This window comes from Mirounga angustirostris, unplaced genomic scaffold (assembly GCF_029215605.1).
Source record: "Mirounga angustirostris isolate CCGP_5_RB_7025 unplaced genomic scaffold, mMirAng1.0.hap1 SCAF_5, whole genome shotgun sequence".
Classification (NCBI taxonomy): domain Eukaryota; kingdom Metazoa; phylum Chordata; class Mammalia; order Carnivora; family Phocidae; genus Mirounga; species Mirounga angustirostris.
The window spans coordinates 4,088,541-4,103,300 of record NW_026991713.1 but is presented as its reverse complement, the minus strand read 5'-3'; the positions used below and the strand labels follow the sequence as shown (position 1 = coordinate 4,103,300).

General features: G+C 43.6%; 1 protein-coding gene across 1 annotated transcript in view; it reads left to right on the top strand.

The window, feature by feature from the left end:
• Positions 1-14,760, top strand: part of ATXN10 (ataxin 10) — a 158,236-nt gene that overhangs the window by 22,998 nt on the left and 120,478 nt on the right. The window contains exons 3-4 of the mRNA XM_045872342.2: positions 2,573-2,655; positions 14,443-14,539. Of these exons, the coding sequence (XP_045728298.1) occupies positions 2,573-2,655; positions 14,443-14,539 (180 nt within the window). The remainder of the gene's footprint in view (positions 1-2,572; positions 2,656-14,442; positions 14,540-14,760) is intronic.

Here is a 14,760-nt window from a genome sequence, read left to right as displayed (position 1 = left end):
TACCGTTCTGAGTCAGAGGTCCAGAATCAGCCTCATTGACCTCAAGTGAGAGAACCAGTAGGGCTGGTAGTAGAGATTCTCTCTCTCTAGCAGAGAATCCATTCCCTGGGTTTTCTACCTTCTAGAGACTGCTTGTATCCCTTGTTCACGGCTCCCATCTTCAAAGCAACACCAGAGTGTCTTCAGTGACTCTGTGACTCCCACCATCATGCATCCCCCTGCTAAGGACTCTTAGGATTACATGATGCCCACCCAGATAATCTAGAATAATCTCCCCATTGCAAAACCATTAATTTAATCATATCTAAAGTCTCTTCTGATATTTTCTGACCAGTTTTGATTCTTCAGCAGCAGCTGGGTGTCCAGCAATTCAGTTCCATTCTGACACCACCTGCCTGGGGTCAGTGGCATCAGATCCCATAACTTAAAGGACTCGGTCCCATAAGACGGCCCCACTTCAGATGCGAACGGGTTGCCCGAGCTACATTTCTGCCTAGCTGATGCCATTGTTCTCCCCACCACAGTCCACCCCGTGGCCCCTAAAGATTCTGTGTGCGGAATGCATTCGTCCCTTCCCGAGGCCCCACATTTTTTACCCTGACGGCATCAACTCGAGTCCAGAATCTCATCTAAGTCTCATCAGCTGAAAGTCCCAAATCTCATTATCCAGTCATCTGAATTACTTACGGGTCAGACTCTGGATGTGTGCATCCTGGGGTAGAATTCCACTTTATCGGTGTACCTGTGAAACCGGACCAGTTACCTGCTCTCCAAATGCAGTTTGGGGGCAGGCCTAGGATAACCATTTTGGACATTATCCTTTGAAAGAGGAGAAAATAGAAGGAAAAGAGGAATCACTGATCTCGAGCAAAGCCATTTCAGCTAGGTTTCAAGGTCTGGGAATAATCGTCTGGAGCTTGAGGCTGTGCCCTTGGCCCTGCCCTCAGAGTCACCCTTCCTTTTTCCCAAAGGGAGGATGTGTTTGCACCTGAGTCGTTCCATCAGTCTACTTCCTGCCTATAGAATTTTGGGAGTCTGACACTTTTTTTTTTTTTAATTTCATCCTTTCTCTGTGCATTTTGTCCAAGTTGGCAGAGTTTCTCCTGGTAAAACATTTTCAACAATGGTGTGGCTCTCACATGTATGTCATGGGGATTCCCACGATTAGACAAGAGGGTCCTGCACAGAGCTTTTCTAGATAACCCCATCTCTATTCCTCGGTTCTGCCGAAGTGACAGAGGGGAATGAGTCCCACCGTCATCTGTTCAAAGAGCCCCCTCCCGCCCTGGGACTGAACACTCTGACCTTTTGATCGTTCCTAGGCATGAGCAAAAGGTTGTCCACCTAGCCCCTTGGCTTTCTCTGCAGAGCACTCCTTCTTGCCAGTGACTGTCCCGGTTTTAGCATCTTTTGCCATCTGGCTAGACTGAGAATTTCCCAAAGCAAGACCCGATTCTCTCTTCATCTCCTTTATCTCTCCCCTTGGCCTTTTATTAGATGCAACAGGAAGCAGTCAGGTCACACCTTCAGCATGGGGCTTGGAAATGTGCTCAGCTCAATATCCAAGTTCATCATTTTGCTGAGCTTCTGCCCCTGTGGGTAAAAGGTCCCCTTTCCCCAGTTTCCAGGGATAGGTTCCTCACTTCCTTCTGAGCCCTCACTGGCCTTGCCTTTGGCGTCCACGTGCCCACCAGCAGCCCGTGAAGGCGTCTGAGCGTTTCCGATGCTGCTCACTGTTCTTCCAGCCCCTGCCCACTGCCAGCTTCCCGAGCCGCTCCCACATATTTGGATGTTTATCTACAGCAGCATCGCTACTCCTGCTACCCCAAATCTGGATTACTTTCCTCCTGCTGCTGTGACGAATTACCAAATGCTCCGTGGCTTTAAACCAACACAGAGTTGTTATCTTTTGGTTCAGGAATTCAGAAGGCTAGAATGGGTCACTGGCTGAGTTCCCTGTGGAGGCTGTCGGGGAAAATCCATTTCCTGGCCTTTTCTAGAAGCTTCTAGAAGCCTCCTGCATTCCTGGGCTCACGGCCCCTTCCCCGACTCTGACACCCTCTTGTATTCCTCTTTTTTTTTTTTTTTAAGATTTTATTTATTTATTTGAGAGCGAGAATGAGAGAGAGAGAAAGCATGAGAGGGGGAGGGTCAGAGGGAGAAGCAGACTCCCTGCCGAGCAGGGAGCCCAATGCGGGACTCGATCCCGGGACTCCGGGATCATGACCTGAGCCGAAGGCAGTCACTTAACCAACTGAGCCACCTAGGCGCCCCTTGTATTCCTCTTTTAAGGACCCTTGTGATCCCATTGGGCCCACTGGCTAATCCAGGGTGATCTTTCCATCTCAAGGTCCTGAATCTACTCACAACCCTGAGGTCCGCTTTGCCTTGGGAGGTAACACATTCGCAGGTTTTGAGATAATGTTGCGGACAGCTCGAGGGGTCACGATTCTGTTTACCACAGATGCCGTGAGCCAGTAGTCGCAGCTCCGTTCCCCGGATCATCATTTGAAATGCAGGCTCAAGAAAATTAATGGGTCTGACTTTGTCTTTTTAAAAAAATCTTTTATAGGAACTTGGATACAATTGGCGTTGCTGTTGATCTGATTCTTCTTTTTCGTGAACTGCGGGTTGAACAGGAATCCCTGTTGACAGGTACTGTGATTCATGGGTTATTTGTACCTTTGAAAAGGATTTAAAAACCACAGCTTTGAGTTAAAGCAAATGTTTTGTATTTCGTGATACGGAGAAACTTATTTAGTGATGTTAGCGAATTAGCATAAGAGAAGGTTGCCACAACTTCCTTTCCTTGCTCTGTTGTGGGCTGAGTTACGCCCCTCTACTCTCCCCCAAATCCATATGGTGGAGCCCCAACTCCTACCACTTCAGAATGTGACTGGATATGGAGACTGGGCCATTAAAGAGATCAGTAAGGTAAAATGGAGTCCTACGGGTGGGCCCTAATCCATTATGGCTGGTGTCCTTGTAAGAAAAGGAGGTCAGGACACAGACAGACACAGAGGGACGACCAGGCGAGGACACGGCAAGAGGACCACCATCTGCAAGCCCAGGAGCAGGGCTCAGAAGGAACCAACCCTGCCCACACCTTGATCTTGGACTTCTACCCTCCAAGTCTGAGAAAATAAATTCCCGTTGTTTAAGCTGACCAGTCTGTGGTGCTTTGTTAGGGCAGCCCTTGGAAAGTAATACAGCGTCTCTGTATTACTCGTGTGGATGTGGCATGCCTGTTCTCGGTGCTGGGTGTGATCCCAACAGTGAGGAGAGCAGACAGAAGAATCTTTGCCTCCGCGTGTTTACAATGCAGCGAGGGGAGTCCGCACTAAATATGTTACGTAAGTCAAGTATATGGCGTGACCGAGAGGGAAGGAAGCTCTGATTGTTCATAGCTGTTGATAAGGGATTAAGAGAAAAACCAGGCCTCTTAATTTGAAGACCAGGAAGCTTTTCTAGACTTTTTGGTGAATGTTTTTGGTTCCTAAACTATTAGCATCCATACTTGTCCTTTGGACAGGGGTTATTATCGTAATATCATAACAGTAAACAGCACTTTAACATACGACCTCTTTATCCAAGGACTTGAAACACTTATGGGCAAACCCAAGTCATTTAATAATGAAATCTTTTTATTTATTTGTTTGTTTATTTTTTAAGTAAGAAAATCTTAATGTAAATGTCCATCTTATAAGAAGATGTACTAGATTGTCGGTTGGAAGAATTCTTCTTAATAATAATCTAACAAATGCTTCCTCTAAAGGAGAAATCTGCAGCTGTTTGTAAAATCTGATCTGATTTACAGATTGATTTCCGTTAGCTCTCAGTGCCTTCACTGACTAAACAGTGAGGCCTGCTTCTCTCACGTTGATACACTTGCTGCTGTTGGCAGGCAGGTAGGGAACTCGAGGTGGCAGCCTCTTCACAGGTGGAGAAACAGAGGCACAGAGTATGGTGGCTACATTAGCTGTCAGAGGTGCTGCTTGCTTGGTTTAGTTCTCCTACTATTCTGTGATTCCTTCGTGTTCTCATGTAAAACTCCTTTGTTAAAATTCGTGCATCTTTCTACTTGATTTAGAGTTCTTCCTTTGGGAAATTGTAATTATCTCTTGAATTAATTACATCATCTTCGACTCTGCGCACAAAGTGTTTGCTCTATGTTTTTTTGGACAGCGGTAGTTTCTCAGGTATTGTCAAGAAACTGATAGGGTGTAGGGTTTAGTGGGAAAGTGTTTTTAAGATGTTACATATTTAAAGATCTTCTTGTAGCTCCATTTTATGATACAGCAGAAGCCTCCGTGCTCAAATTGGGGGATGAAAAATCAGCAGTAAAATCCAGATTTCCCTCTGTCACATGGAAAAGCAGCCTATTTTTGAAGTCTGTGTGTGGTATGGCAATTCAGAAAGAGTTCAGAACGTACTGCATTTTATAATTACTGGAAAATACTGATGTGGTGGATAGTGTGTTACTGGCAGTGCCGAAACGCCGTGGTGGGCAGAAGAGGGTTTCCCTGGTGATGATGTATTCCTAAATAAGACACCCGAGAGGAAGCACCGCACGGATGCTGTGATTAAAGAGCCATCAGAGCGAGCCAGCCCTTCCTTGGCGCGGTGAACCCCATCCCCGCACACCCACTGAGCGCCGTGTCTCCTGAAATTACCCCCTCCCTCTGCTTCCCGTCCTTCTGTCAGCACGTTATGTGCCCTCCTGCCTTCCCTGGACTCCCTGGGCTGCTCTGCTCCATCCGGGATCAGCCACAAAAGACTTAGAATGTGGTGTTTATGTGATAAAACACTGTTTCACGGGATCGATGTTCTCTTCACTGAAGCAATCCATGATCTAACAGAAAACCTAAAGGAGCCAATTTCTGACACTTTTTATGACCTGGTTTGTCACTGATGGAGAAATTGGTTGTGTGGCTGGTGGCCTGGCTTTTCACCAGCCAGAGGGCACGTCTTCATATGCCTGTGTTGTGTTGTGTTGGTGTGTCAGAGTGTTTCACAGTTTTGGCAGCTGCAGTTGAATTTAATTAAGGAACGTATTTCTTACATGACATTCATGCAGTGTACAAAGTAACTGCTTTAAAGTGAACAACCAAGTGGCCTTGAGAGTGTTCACAATGTTGTGCAACCACCACATCTAATTGCAAATACTTCCATGGTTCCGAGAGGAAAGCCTCTACCCACTGAGGGTTCTGTTTTCTGTCTTTATGGATTTACCAATTCTGGATTTCTCATGTAAGTGGCATCCGAGAATTATGGGACCTGTTCGCCTGGCTTCTTTCAGGAAGCAGAATGTGTTTCAGAGTGTACGTATATTGTAGCAGGTATCAATACTTCGTTTGTTTAGATGACTGAATAATACTCTGTTGTGTGCACGTTTTGTGTATCCATTCATTCATTGGCGGCCACTTGGGTTGTTTCCGCCATTTGGCTGTGGTGCCACCGTTTGGCCATTTAGAACAGCACTGCTCTGAACATGCCTGTATACGCATTTATTGGAGTCCCGGTTTTCTGTTCTTTTGGGTATATACCTAGCAGTAGAATTGCCGGGTCAATTTCCTATTTAAATTGTTAAGGAACTGCCAGACTTTTCTCAGCACCTGTGAACTGTTTTACATTTTTGCCAACAGCGTACAGTATTCCAGTTTCTCCACATCCTCGCCGGTGTTTATTTTCCTTTTTGGGGGTTATAGTCATCCTGATGGTTGCGGAGTGGTGTCTCATTGTGGTTTTGATTTGTGTTTTCCTCATGATTAATGATACTGAACATATTCTTATGTGCTTGTTTTGGCCATTTGTAAATCTTCTTTGGGGAAATGTCTCGTCAAGTTCTCTGCCCAGTTTTTAATTGGGCTGTTTGCCTTTTTGTGGTTGAGTTGTTTTTTTTTTTTTTTTTTAAAGAATTATTTATTTATTTTAGAATGAGTGTGTGCAAGCAGGGGGAGGGGCAAAGGAAGAGGGGAAGTAGACTCCCTGCTGAGCTGGACTCTGGGCTCCATCCCAGGATGCTGAGATCATGACCTGAGCTGGAAGCAGATGCTTCACTGACTGGGCCACCCAGGCGCCCCCGTTGTTGAGTTTTAAGAGTTATTTCTATAGGGGCGCCTGGGTGGCTCAGATGGTTAAGCGTCTGCCTAACCGCATCGGGCTCCCTGCTCAGCGGGAAGCCTGCTTCTCCCTCTGCATCTCTCTCTGTCTCTTATGAATAAATAAATAAAATCTTAAAAAAAAAAAAAGAGTTATTTCTATATTGTGCATACTAGCAATTAGGTGGAGTCTGTAGATCCACTTGGGGAGACTTGCCATCTTCATGATACAGAGTCTTCCAGTCCATGACATGGGCCATCTCTCCCCTGTTCTAGGTCTTTACTTTCCACTGTGTCAGCTTTACGTAGATGATGTGAATTTGTAGGCAGAGTTGGATGGATATTACTGAGGCAAGGAGGCAAATGGGAGTTAAATAGTGTTTTTTGCTTTTTTCTTGAAAAGGGCGGTCCACAGTGTTCCTGAATTTGTTTGGAATTCCACAGTGAAATTTGGATTCTACAGTGAAACTTAAAAAAATTTTATAGTATGTTAGTTCAAGCCTAATACAAGCCTTCGAAAAGTATTCTGGTTCTTAATAAAGTGCCCCTACTGTGTTGTGGCTATTTCTCTGTGAGAACCTTATTCTTGGTGGATTTTTAGCAGCGTATCTGTGCTAGCGTTTTGTTACCAATCTTGAGGTAAACACTGTAATTACATTGTCAAAATAATATTTAGAGTATTATTTTCAGAGAATAATTGCAGTGGTGTGACAAATATATTATGCTCATCAAATTTTATGTAAACACAGGCATGAGTTATTTTAATTGAATTATTGGTGGTGTTTTTGGCCTTTATTTGTTTTTAATCTGTAAAAATAATGTTGAGACTTTTGAGGGGCTTTGTAACATTTGCAGTATTTACACAGATCACTTGATAAGCTGTTTGGTAAAAGTAAACTGTCATTAGTACTTGTTTGGAGTTTTCTTTTCTTGCTGCTGGGACATCTTTAAACCTTTTCCTTCCTGGAATTGTGTTCTGATTCAGAGTGCTAATTTTTAGTTGCCCAAATGATTGTTAGGTCAGTTGGCTTACAACTTACATTGTTGGCTTGTGTGTGTGTGTGTGTGTGTGTGTTAAATTAAATTCTACAAGGGTTTGTGTGTTAATATTCTAAACTATTCGGTAAAAATATAAATTGTCATTTTAAATTGTGACAAGATTAAAAATGGGGATATAAGTTTTCATTATAAACAATTTCTATGATTTCATTATAGAGTAATTTTTAAAAACTCAGAAAAGGGGAAAGAAAAACAGTCATCACGTATACGCAGGCTGCTTTGGACAAACACTTGGCTGTTTTAGTCCCTTGTCAGTATTTTGCCTGGGAATGAGTGTGTGCCTGCAGTTTTATATCTTCTTTTAGATTGTGAAGGTAATTCAGTTTTGAAGTTCTTGGTTCATCATTTTCTTGTCTTTGTATTTCTTAGTATTTCTTTGTATTCTTATCTCAGTGTTTCCATATTTGGCCACGATTCCAGAACTCTCTGAGCCTGCGATTGCCGAGTTACTGTGAGCAGGTGATGGGCACAGGCACATCGCGTATCTCTTCCTTCTTAATCTTTGCAGCTCCTCTGCCTCTGAGGTATCAGGAGCGCAGCCCGTTCTGTGCTCGGCCAGGGGTTCACGGGGCTCAGGCGATAGGCCTGGAAGGGAAGGCCCAGTCCCAGGAGAGTCTTGAGGATGGAGGGCCGGAGCTCTGGGGCTGCACCAGGAGGCCCACCCCTCTTCCAGCAAAGCAGAGGTCTAGCAAGTTTAAAGACTTCAGAAGTGCCTTGCTCTTAAAATTGTCTCGTGGTTGCTGCCCTATGGGGATCCTTTCATGGAGCAGAATCTTTCATTTCAACTCCTTCTCCTGTAACTTTTTACCTTCCTTGATTGGCCTGGATTCCTGGGGGGGGCGGGGAAGAGCCACCTCTGGTTTTTGCCAGCCCTGCTGCTTTTGCCCAAAGGCAAGTGAGGTGATCCCTAGAGCTTTGTGTCAAAGGGCTGGCATATTAATGCCTAGCTCCTAAGGTTGTCGTGGGGATTAGATGAGGTAACATGGTTAGAACACAGTGTCTAGGACCTAGTAAATTCTCAGCAAGTGTTAGGTACTTTTATTACTCTTGCCTCTTTGCCTCATGCTGTACTTATGTGGGTATTTGGTTCCCCAGAAGTGTCTTGGTCTCCTTCCACTCGGGATCTCATCACATGCCATTCCGCCTGCATGGGCTGCCCTGGCCCTGATGTGAACCACTTCAAAATCAGTGAGCAAACAGTAGGGTGTGGGTGTGGACACCTCAGCATGCATGCCAGGCATAGTTGGGGCATGGCCCTGGGAGGCTGAGGCTCAGTCAGGCAGTGGCCTTTTAGGTATGGGGTGTGTCCTGAGGAAGGGGCTGGGACAGGGGTGGGCCTGCAGGGATTCATGGTCGTGTCTGGTTACCACAAAGCACAGAAGTATTTTAAGTATTTCACCAATTAGCATCGCTCTACCCATGGGAACCATACGAATGTTAGCTGGCTTCTTTCAGCGCACCTGCCCTGGTTAAGAGCTGGTGTTGAAGGCATACAGCCCACTCCGGGTTTTGGCTGGGCCCCTCACTAGCTGTCGACCTTGGCTGATTTATTGAATCACTCTGTGCCTCCATTTCTTCATCTGTGAAATGTAGATAATGCGGTCTGCCTTATTGTGAAGATAAAATAAGAATCCACGTAAATCACACGTGCATATCACATTAGTGATTGCTTAATGCTAGATATTGTTCTGGTTCTTAGGCAGTCATTATTCAACTCAAGCTCTCACCCCCTGTCTCTGTTTTCGTATTGGCGTTGCCAGGGCTGGGAGGCCACAAACACACCTGTCCTTTGCTTTCTGTTAGGGTCAGCTAATAAAGGATGCGGTGGGAGGCTGGCAGGCAGGAGGAGGGAGGGTGGGACTTGCCCCCCATTCGTGTCTCCCTTGGAAAGCCGCAGCTGCTGCCCCCTTCCAGCCTCCTTGTGCTCACCCCGGGAGTACCGTTACCAGCTGCCCGGGGCCCTTCCCGAGTCCCACTCTCGGAGGTGTCCTCCATGCTTCCGAGGCCCGCACAGTAGCTGGGCATCCCCTTAACCCTGAGGCCTGGGTTCCAGCCCTGCAGAGCCCCTGCCGGCTCCGGCTTCTCAGAACCTTACCTGCTTCCCTCCATGCCTTCAGTTCCAAGGGTGTAGCCATTTCCTGTAGCCGTAATCTCCGTGTTACCTCAGTGTTGCCTTTGTGGTTTAATTCTTTATACTCACTTTTTCTTCGTTGAAATAAGTAGTCTTGTCCGCCTGACTTGGTCCGGGCTGATTTAGCCCTCATCGTGTTCTAAGGTCCATGCTTGGTGCCCTCTTGCTCCCAGTGGGGCCCCTTCCCCTTCCTCCCTCTCTTCCCTGCTCCTCCCTCCTCCTCTTCCTTCTCTCCATCCTCTCTGCCAGCGAGGGCACGTCCAGGAGATGGGAAGCACGCCATAACTTGAACAGGGAAAATTTAACGGAAAGAATCACTAACTCTAGCAAGGGCTTGAAATCACCGGGGATTGACTACTAAGAAGTACAGACAATGCCAGAGAATATAGGATTTGCAGATATGTTGGGCTGCCAGTACACCTAGGGCTGAGATGGGTGTCCAAGGGAGAGACTCCCCCTCCCCAGATCTGAGATCCAGCTCTCCTTGGAGATGGCCTGGTCATGGCTCACTTCTCGCGTGGAGAAGTTGCTGAGAGGCGGTGGTGGTGGAACTTGCTGGAAATCCACCGTCTGGGGTACAGGGGAAGTTGTTCACGGGGAGGTTGCTTTGAAGCATCCTCAGGAAGTTTTTGGCTGCTGGACACATCCAGTTGGTCACGCTCTGCAGGAGCTCATCCCCGGGGAAACTTCACTGCAGGGGACGGGTGCTCTTTTTCTATTGGTCTATTTATCTATTCCTGCCCTAGTACCATACTGTTAACCTACAATTACTTACTGTTTTGTGAAGACAAATCCTCTTACCTAGTGATTTTCAACAGCGTCTTCGAGAAAAAAAGTTTAGTGTCTTCCAGTGTTTGGCCATCCTTTGTCTTACTGGCCTGGATTTTCAGTAGAAAGTTGACTGGAAATGGTGATAGCAGATATTTCTGTCTCCTTCCCTTTCAGAAGGAACTCTTTCTCCAGTTGGCTATTCATTATAATGTGTGCTGTAGATTTTTTGTTAGATACCCATTTTTAGGTTAAAGGAGCCCTCTTGTAGTCTTTGGTGGCTGGGAGTTTTGTTTTGTTTTGTTTGTTGTTTGGAACTGTGAGTGGGTGTTGAAGTTCATCACATACATTCCCTGCTGTACTGGAGGTGATCATACAGCTGTGCCCTTCGTAGGTTAACGTGATCAGGTACAGATTCTGACTCTGTAACATTAAAGCAGCTTTGCAGCGCAGGTGTAGCTCGGCTTCATCATGCTGCATGTGACTGGATTCAGTGTGAAATACATTTTTAGTATTTTTTACATTCTGTTCGCGTCCTTTTTCCTGCTGTGCTTGTTCTGACTCAGGTATCACAGTTATGCGAGCCTCACCAAGTCGGTTAGGGTCTACTCTCTCTTCTGTTCTTTGGAAGAGTTGTGTAAAATGGAATGATTTCTTCCTTCAATGTGATTGGGCAATAAAGCTGCCTGGGTCTAGGATCCTTTTTTTTTTTTTTTTTTGTGGGAAAATTTTCGACTGCTGGTTTGATGACCTTAATGGGTACGACTGCAGGTGCTCCCTGAATGTTTTACAGAGGCGGTTTTTGGGAGCTGTGTTCTGGGGTTTTGTTCATTTAATTTAAATTTTTAAACAGTGTGGCCTAAAGGTATTTGCACTATTTTCTGACTTTCTTTTTTGATGTCTGCAAGATCCATGGCCATGTCCTCTTTGTCATTTCTGAAAATTTAATGTCTTTGTTCTTTGTGCCTTTTCTCCTTTTTGATCAGTTTTCCCAAAGGTCAGTCAGTACTGAGCTTTTTGAGGAGTCACATTTCGGATCTCAGTATTCTCTTTTTATGACTGCTTTCAATTTTATTAACTTCTTGCTCTTAATCTTTTTTTCTTCCTTCACTGTTTTGGGTTGTTTTATTATTCTTTTTGTAATTTCTTGAAGCAAATGCTTATAGCTCATTTATTTTCTTTATTCTTCTTTCCCAAAGTATGTGTTTTAAAGCTATGAATATTCCTCTGTGTACAGTGTTAGCTGCATCTAGAAGCTTTGGTTTCTGGTATCTTTGTTGACATTTGGTTTGAAATATTGTATTTCCATTGTGATTTCTTTTCTGTCCCCATAGGTTATTTAGGATCTGTCTTCTAATTTTAAACATGTGGGGATTTTCTAATCATTTTTGGGACTTATTTCCTCCAAGTAATTGTATATAAACATAATTGTAATGTAGTAAGTGAGCATTATCTGTATATCAGTTTTTAAAAATGTGTTGAGGGACTCCTGGGTGGCTCAGTCGGTTAAGCATCTGCCTTCAGCTCAGGTCATGATCCCAGCGTGCTGGGATCAAGTTCCGCATCGGGCTCCTTGCTCAGTGGGAAGCCTGCTTCTCCCTCTACCTACCACTCCCCCGCTTGTGCTCTCTCTCTCTGACAAATAAATGAAATCTTAAAAAATAAATAAATAAATAAAAACGTGTTGAGAGTTGTCTTTTGCTCCATTATATGGTGAAGTATTGTTTTATGATATGCCTTACGTCCTTGGAAAGACTGCATATTCTGCAGTTGAAAAAAATTTTTCCTTTTTTACTAATCAACTTCATGTATAACCCAGTGGGTATTCTGCTAAGCATGAGATTACCACATTGGGTTGATACAATCACAGAAATAAATCCAGAATTATGATATTTTATGACTGTGTGACTTCGGTCAGGTTCCTTATAACCTCTCTGGGTCTTGGTCTCCTGAGCTCTCTAATGAGGGTGAAAGTACCTGTCTCAATAGTAGGATTCTCAATAAGGATTTATACAGTAAGCACTCAGGGTATCTATTTAGAGTCTCTGACAACAGGAACAAACACGAGTTTTCATGTAACATTTGGAAACTGGACTTTTTAAACCAGCATTTGTCAAGGCCATATCATGTGCTAGTGAAGAGGGGTGGCCGTCTGAGCCTTTTCTGTGTTCCCTGCTGAGCGCTCAGCAGTGTTAGTGGGTTCCCATGTCATCCTTACGACAGCTCTACAAAACAGGTACTGTCACGTTATGGTGAAGAACTTGGATCTCACAAAGGTCAGATAGCTCACTCAGGCTCACATTAAGGTAGGACTTGCATGTAGGTCTGTTTTTCTGGTCACCAAACCGTTCTTTTGTGCTGTTACTCTCTTTCCTTTAAATAGACTATTTTTCAGAGCAGTTTTAGGTTCACAGCAAAAATGAGAAGGTGTGGAGACTTCTTGTGCTGCCCCCACCCCTGCACAGCTTCCCCCCGCCGTTGACATCTGGCACCGAAGGGACAGCTGACCCTGAACAATAGGTTTGAACTGCTCAGCTCCACGTATATGCAGATTTGTTAAAGAGCAGGACTGTAAATTTGTTTTCTCCTTCTTAGGATTTTCTTCTCTCTAGCTTGCTTTATTGTAAGAATACAGTATATAACATATGTAGTATACAAAATATGTGTTAACTACTTAGATTATCCGTAAATTTTCTGATCAACAGTAGATTATTTGTAGTTAAGTTTTGGGAGAGTCGGGAGTCACGTGGATTTTTGACTGTGTGGGGATCAGTACCCCTAACCACCTGTTACACATTTGTTACATTGTTATTACCCAAAGCCCATAGTTTACATTATAGTTCATTCTTGGTGTTTTACATTTTATGGGTTTGGACAAAACTATGTGCAGTGACCTGTATTTACCATCATAGTGTCACACAGAGTAGTTTCACTGCTTTCAAGTCCTCTGTGCTCTGCCTGTTCACCGTCCCTGCCCTCACCCCAGGCAACCATGGATCTTTCTAACGTCTCCATAGTTTTGCATTCTCCAGAACGTCATAGTTGGAATCATACAGCATGTGGCCTTTTCATTGACTTCTTTCACTTGGTAATGTGCGTGTAAGTTTCTTCCATGTCTGTTCATAGTTTGATAACTCATTTCTTTTTAGTGCTGAATAATATTTCATTGTCTGCTGTGACCACAGTGTGTTTATTCACCTACGGAAGGACGTCTTAGTTGTAAACATTAACATGCAGGATTTTGTGTGGACATAAGTTTTCAGTTACTTTGGGTAAATACCAAGGATTGTGATTATTGGATTATACATTAAGAGTATGTTTAGTTTTGTAAGAAACCACTGGACTGAACTCTCCTCCACAGCGGCTGTGCCCTTCTGCGTCCCCACCAGCTGTGGATGAGCGTTCCTGTTGCTCCATATCCGTGCCAGCACTGGGTGTTGTCAGCATTCTGGGTTTTGTCCAATATTCTGCAGTTTTATTTGGTGAAATAGTCTAAATCTGTCAACTAGGTTGTTATTAAATGCTATTAAAATCTTTTAAATATACTAATTTTTTGTCTGCTTATTTATTAAGTTACCCAGAAAGATGTATAACTTACTGCCAAATTTAATTGTGGATTTTTCTCTTCCGTGCTTTGTCAGTTTTTCTTTTGTGTGTGTGTATGTGTGTGTGTATGAGGCCATATTATTAGGTGATTGTAATTTAAAATTGTTAATATCTTTCTGATTAATTAAGTCATTCTGAAATGGCCTTTTTTTTTTTTTAAAGTTTATTTTTTTTAGTAATCTCCACACCCAACGTGGAGCTTGAACTCACAACCTTGAGATCAAGAGTCACATGATCCACTGACTGAGCTGGCCAGGCACCCTGAAATGACTTAATAATAATCTCCAATAATGCTTTTTGCCTTAATGTTTATTACATCTCATTTTAAGTGGTGTATGACTTCCTTTATAGGCTGGTATTTGCCTAATATATCTTTTTGCTATTCTTTAACTTTCAATATTTCTATAGTTTCATGCTTTAGATGTTTGTTTTCAATAGTAGTAAGTTAGATTTTATAAAATCCAGTCTAAGAGTAGCTCTTTTGATTGGAATACATAATCCAGGGATATTTAATGTAAATTAGAGGTATATTTATGTGTCCATTTACGGTCTTTTAAAGAAGTTAATTAATTTTGTCTCTAGTACATTGTTTTAGTAAGGCATTTTAATATTAATGTCGTGTCCGAAGTTTCATTGCAGTGAGAGACTTACATAAGTAAAGAAGCTAACAGAAACTTCCTGTTTAATAATGTCGAATGTTTTTTTTATTAAGATATGTTCATTCAGTATGTCCAAAAATTTTAAATTATATCTTTTTTACTTTTTATAAATCCTCAGCTTTTCGCTGTGGCCTGCAGTTTCTAGGCAACATTGCCTCGCGGAATGAAGATTCCCAGTCTGTTGTTTGGGTGCATGCTTTCCCAGAACTCTTTTTGTGAGTATATTGATAAAAGGGTTTCTGACTTCTAAAAAGACTGGTTATATCATTCCATTTACATCAAGTTCAAAAACAGGAAAAACTAACATTTGATGGTAGAATTCAGGATAATTCCAGGTGATTGTTGGTGGGTGGTGGTGGGTTCAGTACGAGCTGGGAGAGGTCATGAAGGAATCTCCTGGGGTTCTAGGAATGTTCTGTGTCTTGATCTGGCTGGT